This window comes from Mirounga leonina, unplaced genomic scaffold (genome assembly GCF_011800145.1).
Source record: "Mirounga leonina isolate KUSES-001 unplaced genomic scaffold, KU_Mleo_1.0 Mir_174, whole genome shotgun sequence".
Classification (NCBI taxonomy): domain Eukaryota; kingdom Metazoa; phylum Chordata; class Mammalia; order Carnivora; family Phocidae; genus Mirounga; species Mirounga leonina.
Window position 1 is genome coordinate 58,744,626 of NW_023270451.1, and position 14,865 is coordinate 58,759,490.

General features: G+C 37.0%; 1 protein-coding gene across 1 annotated transcript in view; it reads left to right on the plus strand.

Annotated features, from left to right (window-relative positions):
- CFTR (CF transmembrane conductance regulator) overlaps positions 1-14,865 on the plus strand; it is a 165,066-nt gene that overhangs the window by 98,858 nt on the left and 51,343 nt on the right. Inside the window, exons 14-17 of the mRNA XM_035020298.1 lie at positions 6,230-6,267; positions 6,740-6,990; positions 8,481-8,560; positions 14,666-14,816. Of these exons, the coding sequence (XP_034876189.1) occupies positions 6,230-6,267; positions 6,740-6,990; positions 8,481-8,560; positions 14,666-14,816 (520 nt within the window). The remainder of the gene's footprint in view (positions 1-6,229; positions 6,268-6,739; positions 6,991-8,480; positions 8,561-14,665; positions 14,817-14,865) is intronic.

Here is a 14,865-nt window from a genome sequence, read left to right on the forward strand (position 1 = left end):
TATATATATATATTTGCTATATATATATAAGCATATATATATATATAGCAAAAAGTTGTACATACTGTTTCATCTATAAACCATCAGTTTCCATTTGATCCTTGAGTTCTGGTGATGTCTCTTCTTTTTTTTTTTTTTAAGATTTTATTTATTTATTTGACAGAGAGATAGAGAGAGAGCACAAGTAGGCAAAGAAGCAGGCAGATGGAGAGAGAGAAGCAGGCTCCCCGCAGAGCAGAGAGCCTGATGCGGGACTCGATCCCAGGACCCTGAGATCATGACCTGAGCCGAAGGCAGCCGCTTAACCGACTGAGCCACCCAGGCGCCCGATGTCTCTTCTTTTGTAAATTAAGACACCCGATGGAGGTTGGCTGAGTTGTAGTGTAGTACAGTACCAAATGTGGGGTCACATAGCCTTGGCCGTGACCTCAGACTGTCTTGTTAACACTATGAAACTGAGCAAGGTAGTCAACCACTCTGAGCCTCAATATACTCATCTACAAAATGGAGATTGTAATGGTACCAACTTCCTTGGTCATGTTTGTGAGTTAAGACACATCATGGCTGTAAAGCACTTAATATGGGGCTTGGCACAGGGTGAGCAATGCTAGTTGCTGTTCTCATTGATGCCCTTAATAGTCTTACCATTTTTATAAAGCTCAAGATAGTTTGAGGTGAGCAAGTCCATAAACTGAGATATAATGAAAGTTTCAATAATCGCTTTTATACTTTAATTAAAATATGGGGTTGGGTAATTTGACACTCTCGCATGAGTCATAAAAATTGCTTTGAAATGTATTTTAAATTTACCTCATTAATCTCTGCTAGTCATGCCAAATGACCAACATTAATGGAATGAAACCTAGTCCTGTGCCACATTTATTCTCAAACCAGCCCTTCGTAACTGTTAATGATTTAAATCTCTGCACTGAAAGGTCACCTTTCTTGACTGTCCTCAGTTTATAGAGTTACGTAAGAAAAAAGGGTCCTATCTGAATATGGCAATGATTTATGTTAATTTATAGGATCTTTGTCCTATCCAGCTCCATAGAGTTGAACTTAATGCTCCTTTCAAAATGGTGTATAATTGATTAACTAATTAGTGATTGAACATTGAGCTGCTGCACATGTATACAATATTACTAGCTCATTTAATCAAGAAGACAGTGTTCCTTTGTCTTGAAGTTAGAAACTAAATTACAAGAGAGGAGGTAAATGATTAGTGGAGCCCTCCCAGTTATTGCCAAAAAAAAATGTCTTTTTAATGGACAGAACACATTGATAATGCCATTTTCTAGGCAAGAAGTGATATACTATGATTAGCCTTTTTGGCCAGTATCCTAGGGGCATTGCCAATAAACTATCAAAATTTTGAGTAATAAACCTTGGTGATAGTAGACAGATAGCAATTGTCTTAATGATGTGCACAGTTATATAGCTAAACACTGATGTTCACAATTCTGTCACCTTCTTTGAATCAAAATTTACAGTTTTTCTTTTAGATTAAGCTTCTTTCTTGATACCAGTGTGCCCCTTTCTCATTACAATTGACATATCTCATTAGTATGCATCATGGTGCAGGTACTCACCCCAGAAGATAACTTAGTTCTTTTAAACCTTGTTTAGAGCCTCATAGTCATCATGATCAGAAAGCCTGAAGAGAGGTTAAGATACACTTCTTCCTTGATGACAGTAATTTATCCATTTTTAGTTTTCATAGGCACCATACTTCAGTTTAGATGTTATGATTTTATAGAGTAGGTTCCATACGCTTCCCTTTCTTATTTCTTCAAAGCATGAAATATTACCACATATCATTAATGTGTTATTTTGATAAGGGAGTCAGTCTACCTTTATATATTTGTATGATTTTTTCTACTGCAAAGCAATATTTTCTATAAGTTCTTCGATATCAGCACCAAGGGTATAGGCTATAAAATTTCTTTATTTTTTAAAGGTTTTATTTATTTACTTGAGAAAGAGAAGCAGAGAGAGAGAGAGCATGAAAGGAGGGATGGGGAGGGGCAGAGGGAGAGGGAGAAGCAGACTGCCCGATGAGCAGGGAGACCGACATGGTGTTCGATCCCAGGACCCTGGGATCATGACCTGAGCGGTAGGCAGCCACTTAACCAACTGAGCCACCCAGGTGCCCCAAGGCTATAAAATTTCTATAATGTTGGGCTTTCTAGTGCTTCTGCTTGGCAGTACATCCCGGAGTAGGTATAGAAGAAATGCAAAGAAGAGTAGGAGACAGTTTCCTGCTTCTTCTTACAACAACCAGAGGGTATTGTTGACTGGAGTATCTCAAGATCCTAAGTTTAGTATTTTCATTCTGTAATTTTTAAGAGATTTGTCAGAGTACTGCTGTATCCTATTCTTTTATGATTTATTTTCTCTTTGTTAAGAAGGAAGCTCTGGGTAGCTTTGTATTACTAGTAAAATAGATATGTACTATACTCCCATAATACTTCTGTTGTAACTGATTAATAATCATCCTTTCAATGCAGCTTTACTTACCATGGGTCTATGTTTACTCATTCAACACATATTTCTTTCAGTGTGACAGGCACAATTCTGTGTATATGGTGTGTGCCGTGTGTATAGTGAACCAATGGGTAGAATGCACTAATGCACTTATGTTTATAATGTTAACAGAACACTTATGATACTGTGTTCCTTTGGTGAAAACTCAAAATAACAGTTGTATTTTAATAGATACTCATTTACATACAGATCTGATTATGTGACTTAAGAGGTAGCTCTGAATTCTGTGTATATAGAAACTGGTAGAATAAATTGGTTTGGATTCTTTAACTATACCCTACATTACATGAGATGTTATCTGCTTTTCCAAATCTGTTTTTTTTTTTTAAAGATTTATTTATTTATTTCAGAGAGAGTTGGGGAGGGAGAGAGGGAATCTCAAGCTGACTTCCCACTGAGCACAGAGCCCAAGGCAGGCTCGATCCCACGCCCCTGAGATCATGACCTGAGCCGAAATCAACATCAGATGCTCAACCAACTGAGCCACCCAGGCGCCCCAATACTGGCTACTTCTTTTTCATCTTGGGGTCATTTGCACAGTTCATAAATCATCATCTTTGTCATTCATGGAGCTGTCCTTAGAGATGCCATCATCAGATTTTGGTTGCAGAGATGTAATCATCAGATTATTACATGAATATGTAATATTGTCTATACCCCTATAATTATTATTATCTGTGCATGTGCTGTAATACAGTAGCCACCAGCAATATATGACCATATAAATTAAATGAAATTAAGTAAAATAAAATCAAATTTAAAATTCAGTTCCTCAGTCACACATAGTAGCCACATTTCCAGTGATCAAGTGTCCCCTATGATAAGTGACAACAATATTGAACAATGCAGATATAGAATATTTTTATTATTGTAGAAATTTATTTTTGACAGGGCTGATTTAGACTGTACCGTTTTCTAGGTGATATGGATTGAAGTTTAAAACCCTAAAAAAATAAAATAAAAATAAAGGCCTTTTGCTTTTCCCTTTTAATGACCCAGGACTCTCACTCTATCATAAACTGCAGGAACTTTACAACTTTGAAACATTTTGAAATGAAATGATAGAACTTGCTTAATCAATTGTTCCTATATGCCCCAAATATTTGTACTAATATCATTATATCAAGTCCTTGGAAGTGTTTTTGTTCCAGTCAACAAAAGTAGTTTGGGTTGGCAGTTCTGTGTCTCTACTTGCTAGTGGTCTCTATTCACAAAAGCCAGGAAATAACTTTGTATTACGTTGACTAGACCCGTTCTTTGGAAAACTGCTTTGGTTATTGTTCATTAGTAAATATTATAAAATATTTGTTCCTGGGATTTATTCTTATCCCGAGAATGTTGGCAATACCAGCAATATTGACGCTCCTTTAATTGGAACAAAGGGGGACTATAATAACCCAAGAGGGACTTAGAAGTATACCCTTATCTAGGTTCTTGAGTGATTTTTATCAGGCTTAGGAAATAGGAAAGCATTTATACTGGAACACAGACTTTTGAAATAGCCAGACTATTGCCTTATTTCTTGTCAATTTGAATTTTCTTAAATTTCAAGGAAACAGGAATTGTTTTTTTTTTTCTTCTTTACTAATACAGTGCATGGAGGCTATGTGTGCAATAAAAAAAGTAGGAAAGTAAGAATGATGACATTAGATTTTTCATTATTGTACTCCTGATATGTGAATTTAACTACAACTTATACATCTCTTTAAAATACAGAACTTCATAATGTGATTTCTTAGTTAATGCCAAATGTTCTTTATGCATGTTTATATAGTACTGTTACTTTGAGTGTGAAAGAACACTTAGAGATTTCTTATACCAGGCATATTGGTTTCTTCTCTATTAATTTTTATGCTGTGTTAATTTTCAAATTATTTTACTCACAGTTTCTTGTTTTTTCTATTAGATCCTTTGGTAAAGTTAGTTTTGGGAGAATTGTATAATAATAGTCATTTCTAGTATTACAATTGTGATGGCATTAACACAAGATTGTCTCTCCACGGGGTTTAGGAGAGTAGAATACCAAATTGAAATAGAACTGAGTGCAGATCTCTTAAATATTGAAGGAACTAAAAATATAGCAGTGGTTAAAAAATTTTATTTTTTCAGTTAGGGTAGAGAATATCCCTTAGACAGAAGCGTCCACCTTGAGAAAGCCTGAATAGTACTAGTAAGTGTAGGTTTTAACCTGAAGTGTATGTTTTGTCTTTATAACAAAATGAATTTATAATAAACTGAATTTTTGTACTGTTGAGACTTTTTTGGGGATGAATAATCTTTTTCTAATTTTAATTTATTTATTTTTAAGTTTTTATTTTAATCACCCAGTGCTCATCACAAGTGCCCTCCTTAATCCCCATCCTCTATTTCACCCATCCCCGCACCCACCTCTCCTCTGGTAACCATCAGTTTGTTCTCTGTAGTTAAGAGTCTGTTTCTTGGTTTGTTTCTCTCTTTTCTTTCCCCCTTTGCTTATTTGTTTTGTTTCTTAAATTCCACAAATGAGTGAAATCATATGCTATTTGTTTTTTTCTGACTTACTTCGCTTAGCATTATACTCTGTAGCTCTATCCATGTCATTGCAAATGGCAAGATTTCATTCTTTTTTATGGCTAAATTGTATTCCACTGTGTGTGTATGTGTGTGTGTGTGTGTGTGTATCACATCTTCTTTATCCATTCATCAATCGGTGGATACTTGGGCTGCTTCCATATCTTGGCCATTATATATCATGCTGCTATAAAATATGGGTGCATGTATCCCTTTGAATCAGTGTTTTTGTATCCTTTGGGTAAATACCCAGTAGTGCAATTGTTGGATCGTAGGGTAGTTCTATTTTTAACTTTTTCAGGAACCTCCATACTGTTTCCCACATTGGCTGCACTAATTTGCATTCTACCCAACACTGCAGGAAGGTTCCGTTTTTTCCACATTCTTGCCAAAACCTGTTGTTTCTTGTGTTTTTGATTTTAGCCATTCTGACAGGTGTGAAGTAATATCTTATTGTGGTTTTGATTTATAGTACCCTGATGAGAAGTGATGATGAGCATCTTTTCATGTGTCTGTTGGCCATCTGTATGTCTGTTCATGTCTTCTGCCCATTTTTATTTTTTTAATTAAAAAAAATTTTTTTTTTCTGCCCATTTTTAAATTGGACTATTTGTTTTGGTGGTGTTGAGTTTTATAAGTTCTTTAAATATTTTGGTTGCACTGTTGAGACTTTTAACTAATTTTCACAAGTATTAATATCTTTTCCAATAATTAATTGGTTTCATAGGAAATTAGTCCCTCATCCATTGCAATAAATGAAATTATTTGTGACAACTAACTAAATTAATTATCTGCCAATAGGCTGATATTAATTTCTTCATAAGAAACAAAGTTTATTATTTAAAACATTTAACTGTAATCTTAGCTCTTCTGCGAGGTTCCATGAATAGTTCCTGTTGAATGATGGAGAGAAATGGCAAAGTATTTAATACAGTAAAATTTGAATTCTATTAACATGTTCTCACCACAAATAATGGTTTTTAGAACAATTATTGCACCTGCTGGACCCAGGAAAGCAAAGCAAAGGAAAATGAAACTGTGTACTTTGCCCTTGGTTGTGGTGGCATTAGAAGTGGGTATGGGAGGAATAGGTAGAGATGTTGAAAAAAGTCAGATGTGTATTGTTTTATTCCAGGTGGCTGTTTCTTTGGTTGTGTTGTGCATACTTAAAAGGTGAGTATTCCATGTCCTATTGTAGACTATATTTTGTTTCTATTGATTATATGGGTCTTATTAAATATTATAATATCCATGGTGCTTCATTTCCCCAAAGTATTATAGAAATGGAAAATTAAGTTCTTTTGTTTTAAATTGTGAGCGTGGGTAGTTTCTGCAGCTGTTTGCCAGTTCCTAAAGTGTTTAGTCCCTAAAGTGTTTAGTTTCCATAAAATGCAATAAAAATATTGAAAAGAGCATTTTACATTTAGTATTTTCTCTGACTGCTTAGTGACCGTCAATTTTATCCGTTTTGATGGTGAAAAAATATACTCTACTTCATTGCAATAGTTAAGTCCTTGAGATCAAAGGCATAACTCATGCTAATGAAATATGTTATCTTCAGACTCAAGTTCAGTTTTGTCTACATGTATTGGAAATTCAATGGGAAAGTTTGGTTGCCAAATAACGATTTCTTTTTGCTTTGCAGAACAGCTTCTCAAGACAAAGAGAATAGTACTCAGAGCATAAACAGCAGTTATGCAGTGATTTTTACCAATACCAGCGAATATTATGTTTTTTATATTTATGTGGGAGTAGCTGACACTTTGTTTGCTCTGGGACTCTTCAGAGGTTTACCACTGGTGCACACTCTAATCACAGTGTCGAAAATCTTACACCACAAAATGTTACATGCTGTTCTTCAAGCACCTATGTCAACCCTCAACACGTTGAAAGCAGGTATTTGACTAAGCATACAAAGTGATACTGCTGATCCACAATCAAAAGGTGCTACGATTTTGTTGGTTTTCTAGCAGCAGCGTTGGCTTTTGATGGAGGCATCTTCCTTCTGACTGACATGCACATTTCTTAGATGCTGTAGGCTGTCAGACATTGCTGCACCTCATGTTTCTGTCTTAGCTAACTAGAATAGCTTAGTTTGTTACACCATGTTGCTGATGGGAGTGTAGCAACAGAAAGAGGCCCTCTGGGTGAGTTGTCCTTCTCCATTCAGATATTTGGTCTACCCCTTTTTAGCCACCTTGTTGCCAATATACAGTATTATTTAAAAGAGAAGACTTGAAGTGACCAAGGAAAATATAAAATTCTCTTACTAATGAAGTCTTTGATGGGGTGGAATAATCTAGGTTCATATAACTGGTCAAAGATGATCAAATAAATTTGTTCTAAGGTTTTGTTTTCTTTGTGTGTGTGTGTGTGTGTGTAAGTGGAGTAATAAATCCCAAATATATTTTTAAAGTATTTTTACAGTACTGTAGAGGTTGGTAAAAGGGCAAACACTTGCCCTTTAAGATAATAAGGTCTGAGGAACTAAGGTATAACATGGTGACTGTAATTGAAAACACTATATTATATAATTGAAATTTACTAAGAGAGTAAAACTTGAATGTTCCCACCAAAAAAGGTAATTATGAGAGACTATGGGAAACTTCTTTGGGGTAGCATTAAATATTAAACTAAGAATTTTGGACTTTATCATGCAGTTAATGGGGGGTTGAATGATAAGATTCAATATCACTTTGTTTGTACTGTATTATGTTTTATCTAATTGTGTCTTTAACTGCCCCTAGACAATGAATTCCTTAAGGGCAAGGAGCAAGGCTTATTCACCTGTTATCTCAGTGCCTGGCATTATGCCTGGCACATAGTAAACACTCCATATATAATTTTTTTCACTGGAGGAAAACATTATCAGACTTATAAACATGAGTCTGGAATTCAGAAGACAGGCTGAAGCTTAGATTGCCAGTAAAGAGGGCGGAAAGAGAGAACATGGCAAAGAAGGTCCACATAACAGGCAGGCAGAAATTAAGAGTAGCCATGGGTTCTGCAAAGGTATGTCAGAAAGGTATAGAAGTCAGAGGAGAGGGAGAGCCATACGTTATGGAATACAGATGTAAGGGAATGATGATAGCATATCCAGTAAATTATCATTAAATTCAAGCTTGCAAGTGTGAGATGGTAGTAGTAGGATGAATCTTAGAGCAATCTGCATTTTATGAAGGTTTAAAAGTAGGAGAACATAACTTGAGCACAGTTGCTTAGAATCTCTGTACAACACTAAACTTTTCTTAGTCCTTATTTGTCTTACTACATGCTAATTCTTATTTGAGTTCTGAAAGCTTCTGCTGTGATCCAAATTGATCAAATATTGATATGTCTCTTCAAGATTACTGTTTTTTGAGAAACGTATCTTCTTTATATTATAGGTGGAATTCTTAATAGATTCTCCAAAGATATAGCAATTTTGGATGATCTTCTGCCCCTTACCATATTTGACTTCATCCAGGTTTGTAAAAATAAGGATTATTAAGTGTCTTTACATTTATTATACTTTTAAAAATAATTAGAAAAAGAGGTAAATTAAGTTTTGCTTATTTTTCTTTTGAGAGTGGAAGTCCTATCTATTGTGTGAATTTTGTCAATATCAAAAGTCTTCAAAATAGGCATAAATTTAGTAAATTCAGGGGTAAGTCAGAACTGTTTACCTGATCCAAATGTAAGGCAATTCCTCATTTAGATGTAATAGCTGTGTACTTGGGAATGGTTTAAAAGATATAATAGACCATCTTTCCCCAAATCACTGTTCACAAAGTATGACATTTTTGACATTGGCATTACTGTTTGATGGAAGTCCCCTACCTCCAAAGAGCCGATGTTAAAAATGAAGAGCTATTCCTTGATGGGCTACAGTTTCAACCAATCTTATCCAGGAACACATTGGCCCAGATTAGCTAGCCAGCATCCTCACAGTAAGGACCATAATACAGCGACAGAAGTACAGATACATTTTCAAGCAGATGAGAGGGGAAAGAAAAATCCAGGACTGGTGAGGACTGCCCCTGGGTGACAGAGCTGAAGCTACCAGGGCAGCCTGGCTCCGAGCATGTATCCCTGGGGTGTGGTGATTGACTGGAGGTGAGAATGAGAAGAAAAGGAGGAGATGGAGATGAAGGTGACCTAAGGGATGCACATTAGGACTCCATGAGGGGCAGGACTTAAGGAGTGTTGTGAGTTAATGATCTTGGCTATTGGACTGGGCTTGAAAACAGCTTCCTGTATGGCTTAGATCGAGCAAATGCCACAGTCTCTGTGATCTCCTTGGAGAAACAATTGGAACATTGCAGCCCATCTTAGGATGAGTCATGAGTCATTCTCTACCTCTCCCCCACCCCGTTCCCCATAATAATACTTTATTTGAGAGGACCTGTAACACAAAATAAGGGCTACCACATTTGTGTATATATACAACTGACATTGGCAGGTGCAGAAAAACCAGATTGTCAGTTTGCCTCATCTGAAATGATTGGCACAATTAAACGCATTGACTGTTCCATGTGAACTATAACATTTTGGATTTCCTTCAGTTGCTCTATTTAGAGATATAACTCAGCAATTGCTGCTGGAATTCTTTAACTGATGCTTTGGGGTCATGCAGTTGAAGGACCAGGTCCCGTGTCTTTCTTTAAATGCAGTGTATTTCTTCCTCGTTCTAGGAGTGTAACTGACTAACTGACTGGTTAGGTACAACCTGGAACATGGACATCTTGACATGATTGCAAAAGGATTCACAAATGTTGGCCCTTGAGAATTTTTTTTTTTTTTTTTTTTTACTTTTGTAGTTTACTATTGTCTGAATCAATGTGAAGCTCGCTTCAGAAATCCTGTGGGAGAAATATTTTTTAAATCTCTATTTTATGAATTAACCCTTTTTAGACACATGTGATGGCTCTCAAATTCTTTCTCTTATAGCAATGTGAATAGTTTCTGCTCAACTTCTAATGTTGTTGCAGTTCATTAGTTGTGGTTTCACAAGTAATTAGGCAGGGCTCTTTTATTTATTTAATTTCCCTATTTTATTTATAAGAGGGCCTCACATTAAGGAAGCATAATATATGATAATCAAATGGCAGTAAAAATCCAATTAGTTTCGATTTTATTTAAAAATCAGTCATTCGGGGCACCCGGGTGGCTCAGTTGGTTAAGCCTCTGCCTTTGGCTCAGGTCGTGATCCTGGGGTCCTGGGATCGAGCCCCATGTCGGGCTCTCTGCTCAGTAGGGAGCCTGCTTCTTCCTCTCCCTCTGCTGCTCCCCCTACTCTCTCTCTGTGTCAAATAAATAAAATCTTAAAAAAAAATAAAAATAAAAGTCATTCCTCAGAGTTTTTATAAAAAACTCCTCTAGATTATGAGCTTCTCTGGTTATACTTAATTATGTTCACATTAAAGAAATTTATTCCAGTCACAGCGTTACAGGAACATATTTTTGCACGGAATAAGGCATACCTGTAAATTTCCTTTAAAAATTAACTTCTATTTACTCTTTTCCTAACATTTAATAACGTTCTAGCAAATTTGCTTTCTGGATCGGCACACTGTATAATGGACATGGAAGAGCTGGATTCTCTTTCTAACCCGTAAAATAAGGTAGATAAATCTGATGATGGTCACTTTCAGGACTCAAGTTCTGTGCCTCAGATTGGCATACTGGAAATGGCCCATATATGACACATTTGCTCAGGCCATCCTTAGGCACTGAGGTCAGAAACTAATAATTTAGCACTGCGTGCAAAACTGAAGGCAGTGGTTTAATATATTTGATATTCTCGTTACACATAGAAACCTTAAATCCTGTCCTAGTTTTGAATTCAGAGTAGATAAGAAACAAGTCATTTTAGGCCAGATATTTTTGTGAGACAGAGAAAAACCATGTCTTGGCATCCTACATATCTCCACGTTTGGGTGAATGATTCTTTTTTTTCATTAAATAGAAGCCGATGTATTTTAAAATACCAAAATCTTCTCTTTTCAGCCTCACAACCCTTAGGTCTTTTTGATTTCTTCTCTCTTATCCTAATACATGACTCCACACTGAGCCCTACTACTTTGATTTCCTCTGTGTCCTTCACATCTTTCCCCGCCCCATTCATTCTATTAATCCCATTAATCCCTTACTTAAAAATTCACTTAGGAATTAAATTCCAAACCTGGTATTCATTTCATTGTTTTATTTATTTATTTATTTTAAAGATTTTATTTATTTATTTGAGAGAGAGAATGAGATAGAGAGAGCATGAGAGGGGGGAGGGTCAGAGGGAGAAGCAGACTCCCTGCCGAGCAGGGAGCCCGATGCGGGACTCGATCCAGGGACTCCAGGATCACGACCTGAGCCGAAGGCAGTCGCTTAACCAACTGAGCCACCCAGGCGCCCTCATTTCATTGTTTTAAATAGGTATTTATTTATGTATCTATCTATCTATTCATTCATTAACTTACTGTAGATTTCAGAGTGATCCTTCACTCTTCTCATCTGCTCCAGCTTCCCAGCAATGCTAGGTGCCCTTCAGCGACAGGAATGTTTCTGAGCTGCTTTCAGTGTATGAAAATGTGCTGCCTACTTCTGGGACCATGAATGGATGGTGCCTTGCAGGCTTTACAGTCTGTTGAATTTTTTTTTTTTTTTCCTGAAGAAGTTTAGGATTTGGGTAAGGATGATTAGGAGTTAGAATTCTGTGCTGATATTTTCATCTTGTCTTGAATGCCTTCTTTTTATTTTGTGATGCCCTCACGAATGCTCCTGATCTGAAATGACTTGGTTCTTATCCAATGTGAATTAAAAACTAGAACAGAATTTAAGTTTTCTTTTGTAATGAGGATATCAAATTTATTAAAGAGGTGCTTTTAGTTTAGCCCACAGTGCTAAATTATTAACTTTTGACCTCAGTGCCTATAGATGGCCTCTTATGGAACAAACAGAATTATTTTTCTCAATACTTGGACTTCTTTGTCTCTTATTTCTCAGTTTGAGCTATGTTCTGGATGATTCTAATTGCTGGAAATTTATCTTGTGAGTGTTTCATAATTTCCAGTTGTACCCACCTTTCACATTCTTCTCTAACCCAGTGTGAGATCTTGGGTATTCTGATTACCCAATTCTACCTATCCCATTGTAATATAGTTGCATTTTTATTCCTAAGAATCTCTAGCATATCAGCAATCATGAAAAAAAAAATGATCACTTTCTGTAACTAATGTTATAATCCAACAGGACCAAATTGGAATTATATGGTAAAAATAGCATAAGCCAAATGAACACAGTGCTGTTTACAACTGTCAACAGCAAATAAAAGATCCCGATCCTAATGGAGTAGCTGAATATTTCTATGGTGCCAGTGCAAGAGCCTTTGTCTTTCAGACATACTGGTGTTTAATGTGATGGTCCATTTTAATTAAATCATATTCCCTGGTTAATCATGCTTGGAACTTAATTTTTCTCCCCACCCCCCAAAGATCCTATTTCTGGGAAATAAATGTCTTTGGTTAAAAAACTGGTTTGCCATTGATGAAATCTTGTCAGTAACACAAGTAAGTAGGGCCTTTGGGTCTTTCTCATTGTATTGATAGCAGTCATAGGGCAAGAATGGAATAGGGAAGGGGCGCCTGGGTGGCTCAGTCGGTTAGGCGTCTGCCTTCGGCTCAGGTCATGATCCCAGAATCCCGGGAGCGAGTCCCGCGTCGGGCTCCCTGCTCCGCGGGGAGCCTGCTTCTCCCTCTCCTTCTGCCCCTCCACCCGCTTGTGCTCTCTCTCTTTCTCTCTCTCTCTTTCTCTCAAATAAATAAATAAATAAAATCTTTTTTAAAAAAAGAATGGAATAGGGAAGACTGTCCTTAGATTACTGAGTCATCGTGTGTACTTGGTCCAGTGTCTGGCACAGTAAAGACTTATCTGAGTATTTGTTGATGAGTGAGGGGCTGGCATGGCAGAATTGATTAGAGACATAGAGGCATTTTCCCCCTAGAAAGGTGTCATTGAGAGATCATCATCTGAAGTTTTAGATGAAAATAACAGTCCACTCAAAGGAGTTTTATGCAGCTCTTAGCTACCCCTATCCCCACTGACATCTAACAAAATGTTCTGCACTTCACTGCATCTGCTGGAAAAATGCATGTGTCACCCATGGAAATTGGTAGAGAACTGGCTCACTGATTATCATATGAATGTTCTAGTTTATTTTTCACTCTTGTTGTGACATTACTTAATACTTTATTGAAATGGGTTATTGTGGAGCAACTGTTAGCAGACCTTTTTATTTTATTTTTTATTATTTTTTAAAGATTTTATATATTTGTTTGACAGAGAGAGACACAGCGAGAGAGGGAACACAAGCAGGGGGAGCGAGAGAGGGAGAAGCAGGCTTCCCGCAGAGCAGGGAGCCCAATGCGGGGCTCGATCCCAGGACCTGGAATCATGACCTGAGCCGAAGGCAGATGCTTAATAACTGGAGCCACCCAGGCGCCCCATGACTTTTTTTCTTTTTAAAGTGTATGGATTTAGTGTCATGTGGAAACATGAGAATATAAGACTTTCGCTTGATTTCAAAGAACACCAGTATGGTTAGCTTGTTTCTAAGACTGTCAAGGGCTCCAGCGTTTTAGTGGATAATGTGAAAAGATATCTCTGATGGGCGGCTTGACTAAAGCACAAAGTTCATTTTGACAACATGTAAGATGGAAATAAAAATAAATCAGCCATATCCCCAAAATCTTTTTTTGAGCCTTTAGGTCATCTCCAATTATTTTGAGGAGTTGGAATAGAAGCGTTGGGGAGGGGAGTAAAATGTATTAAATATAATTTTTAAAAATCTTAAACATGAGTCAACTGTGTTTGGAAAAATTAAGTAGCTTGCCTAATTGACCAAGTCTTTTTTTTTTTTTTTTAAAGATTTTATTTTATTTTATTTATTTGAGAGAGAGAGAATGAGAGAGAGCACATGAGAGGGGGGAGGGTCAGAGGGAGAAGCAGACTCCCTGCTGAGCAGGGAGCCCGATGCAGGACTCGATCTAGGGACTCCAGGATCATGACCTGAGCCCAAGGCCGTTGCTTAACCAACTGAGCCACCCAGGCGCCCCGACCAAGTCTTCACTTAAACCAGATCTTTCTGACTCAAAAAGCGCCCAGATGAATGCCCAATTTTCAGAAATTGTCTGAACAAAATCAATCTTAAAATTTCACATTTATGCCAAATTATTTCAAAATTAAAAAATCATTATTTTAAAAGAAGGCCAGGCTAGAAAAGAAAATCATATTCATCTATGATTATTTATTGTACAGCATTTTAAGGCATATGGGAAATGAGAATATCCTGAGATTCAAGAACACCATGTTTTCAAAGCTTCACAATGTTATTCTAAGCAACCTGACCAATTTTTTGAATTTTGATAGAACTTATGAAAAACGTTACGTTCACGTGGCTGCCTTCCTACCAGATAGCTGCCCCTCGTGAAGAATGGAACAGAATGTGAAGAGCTTCTTTAAAAAGACCTCTCTGTCATACCTTGTGCGCTTTGCAACATGAAAACATTTACTCACCCAAGTGTTTTCTCTGATCCCGCAGTTGTTACTAATTGTGATTGGAGCTGTGGTAGTAGTCTCAGCTTTGCAACCCTACCTCTTCCTAGCGACAGTGCCGGTGATAGCAGCTTTCATTTTACTGAGGGCTTACTTCCTCCACACCTCCCAGCAACTCAAGCAACTGGAATCTGAAGGTATGAGGCTGCACCTACAGCGCTCGCCGTGGAAAACAACCACAAAGGC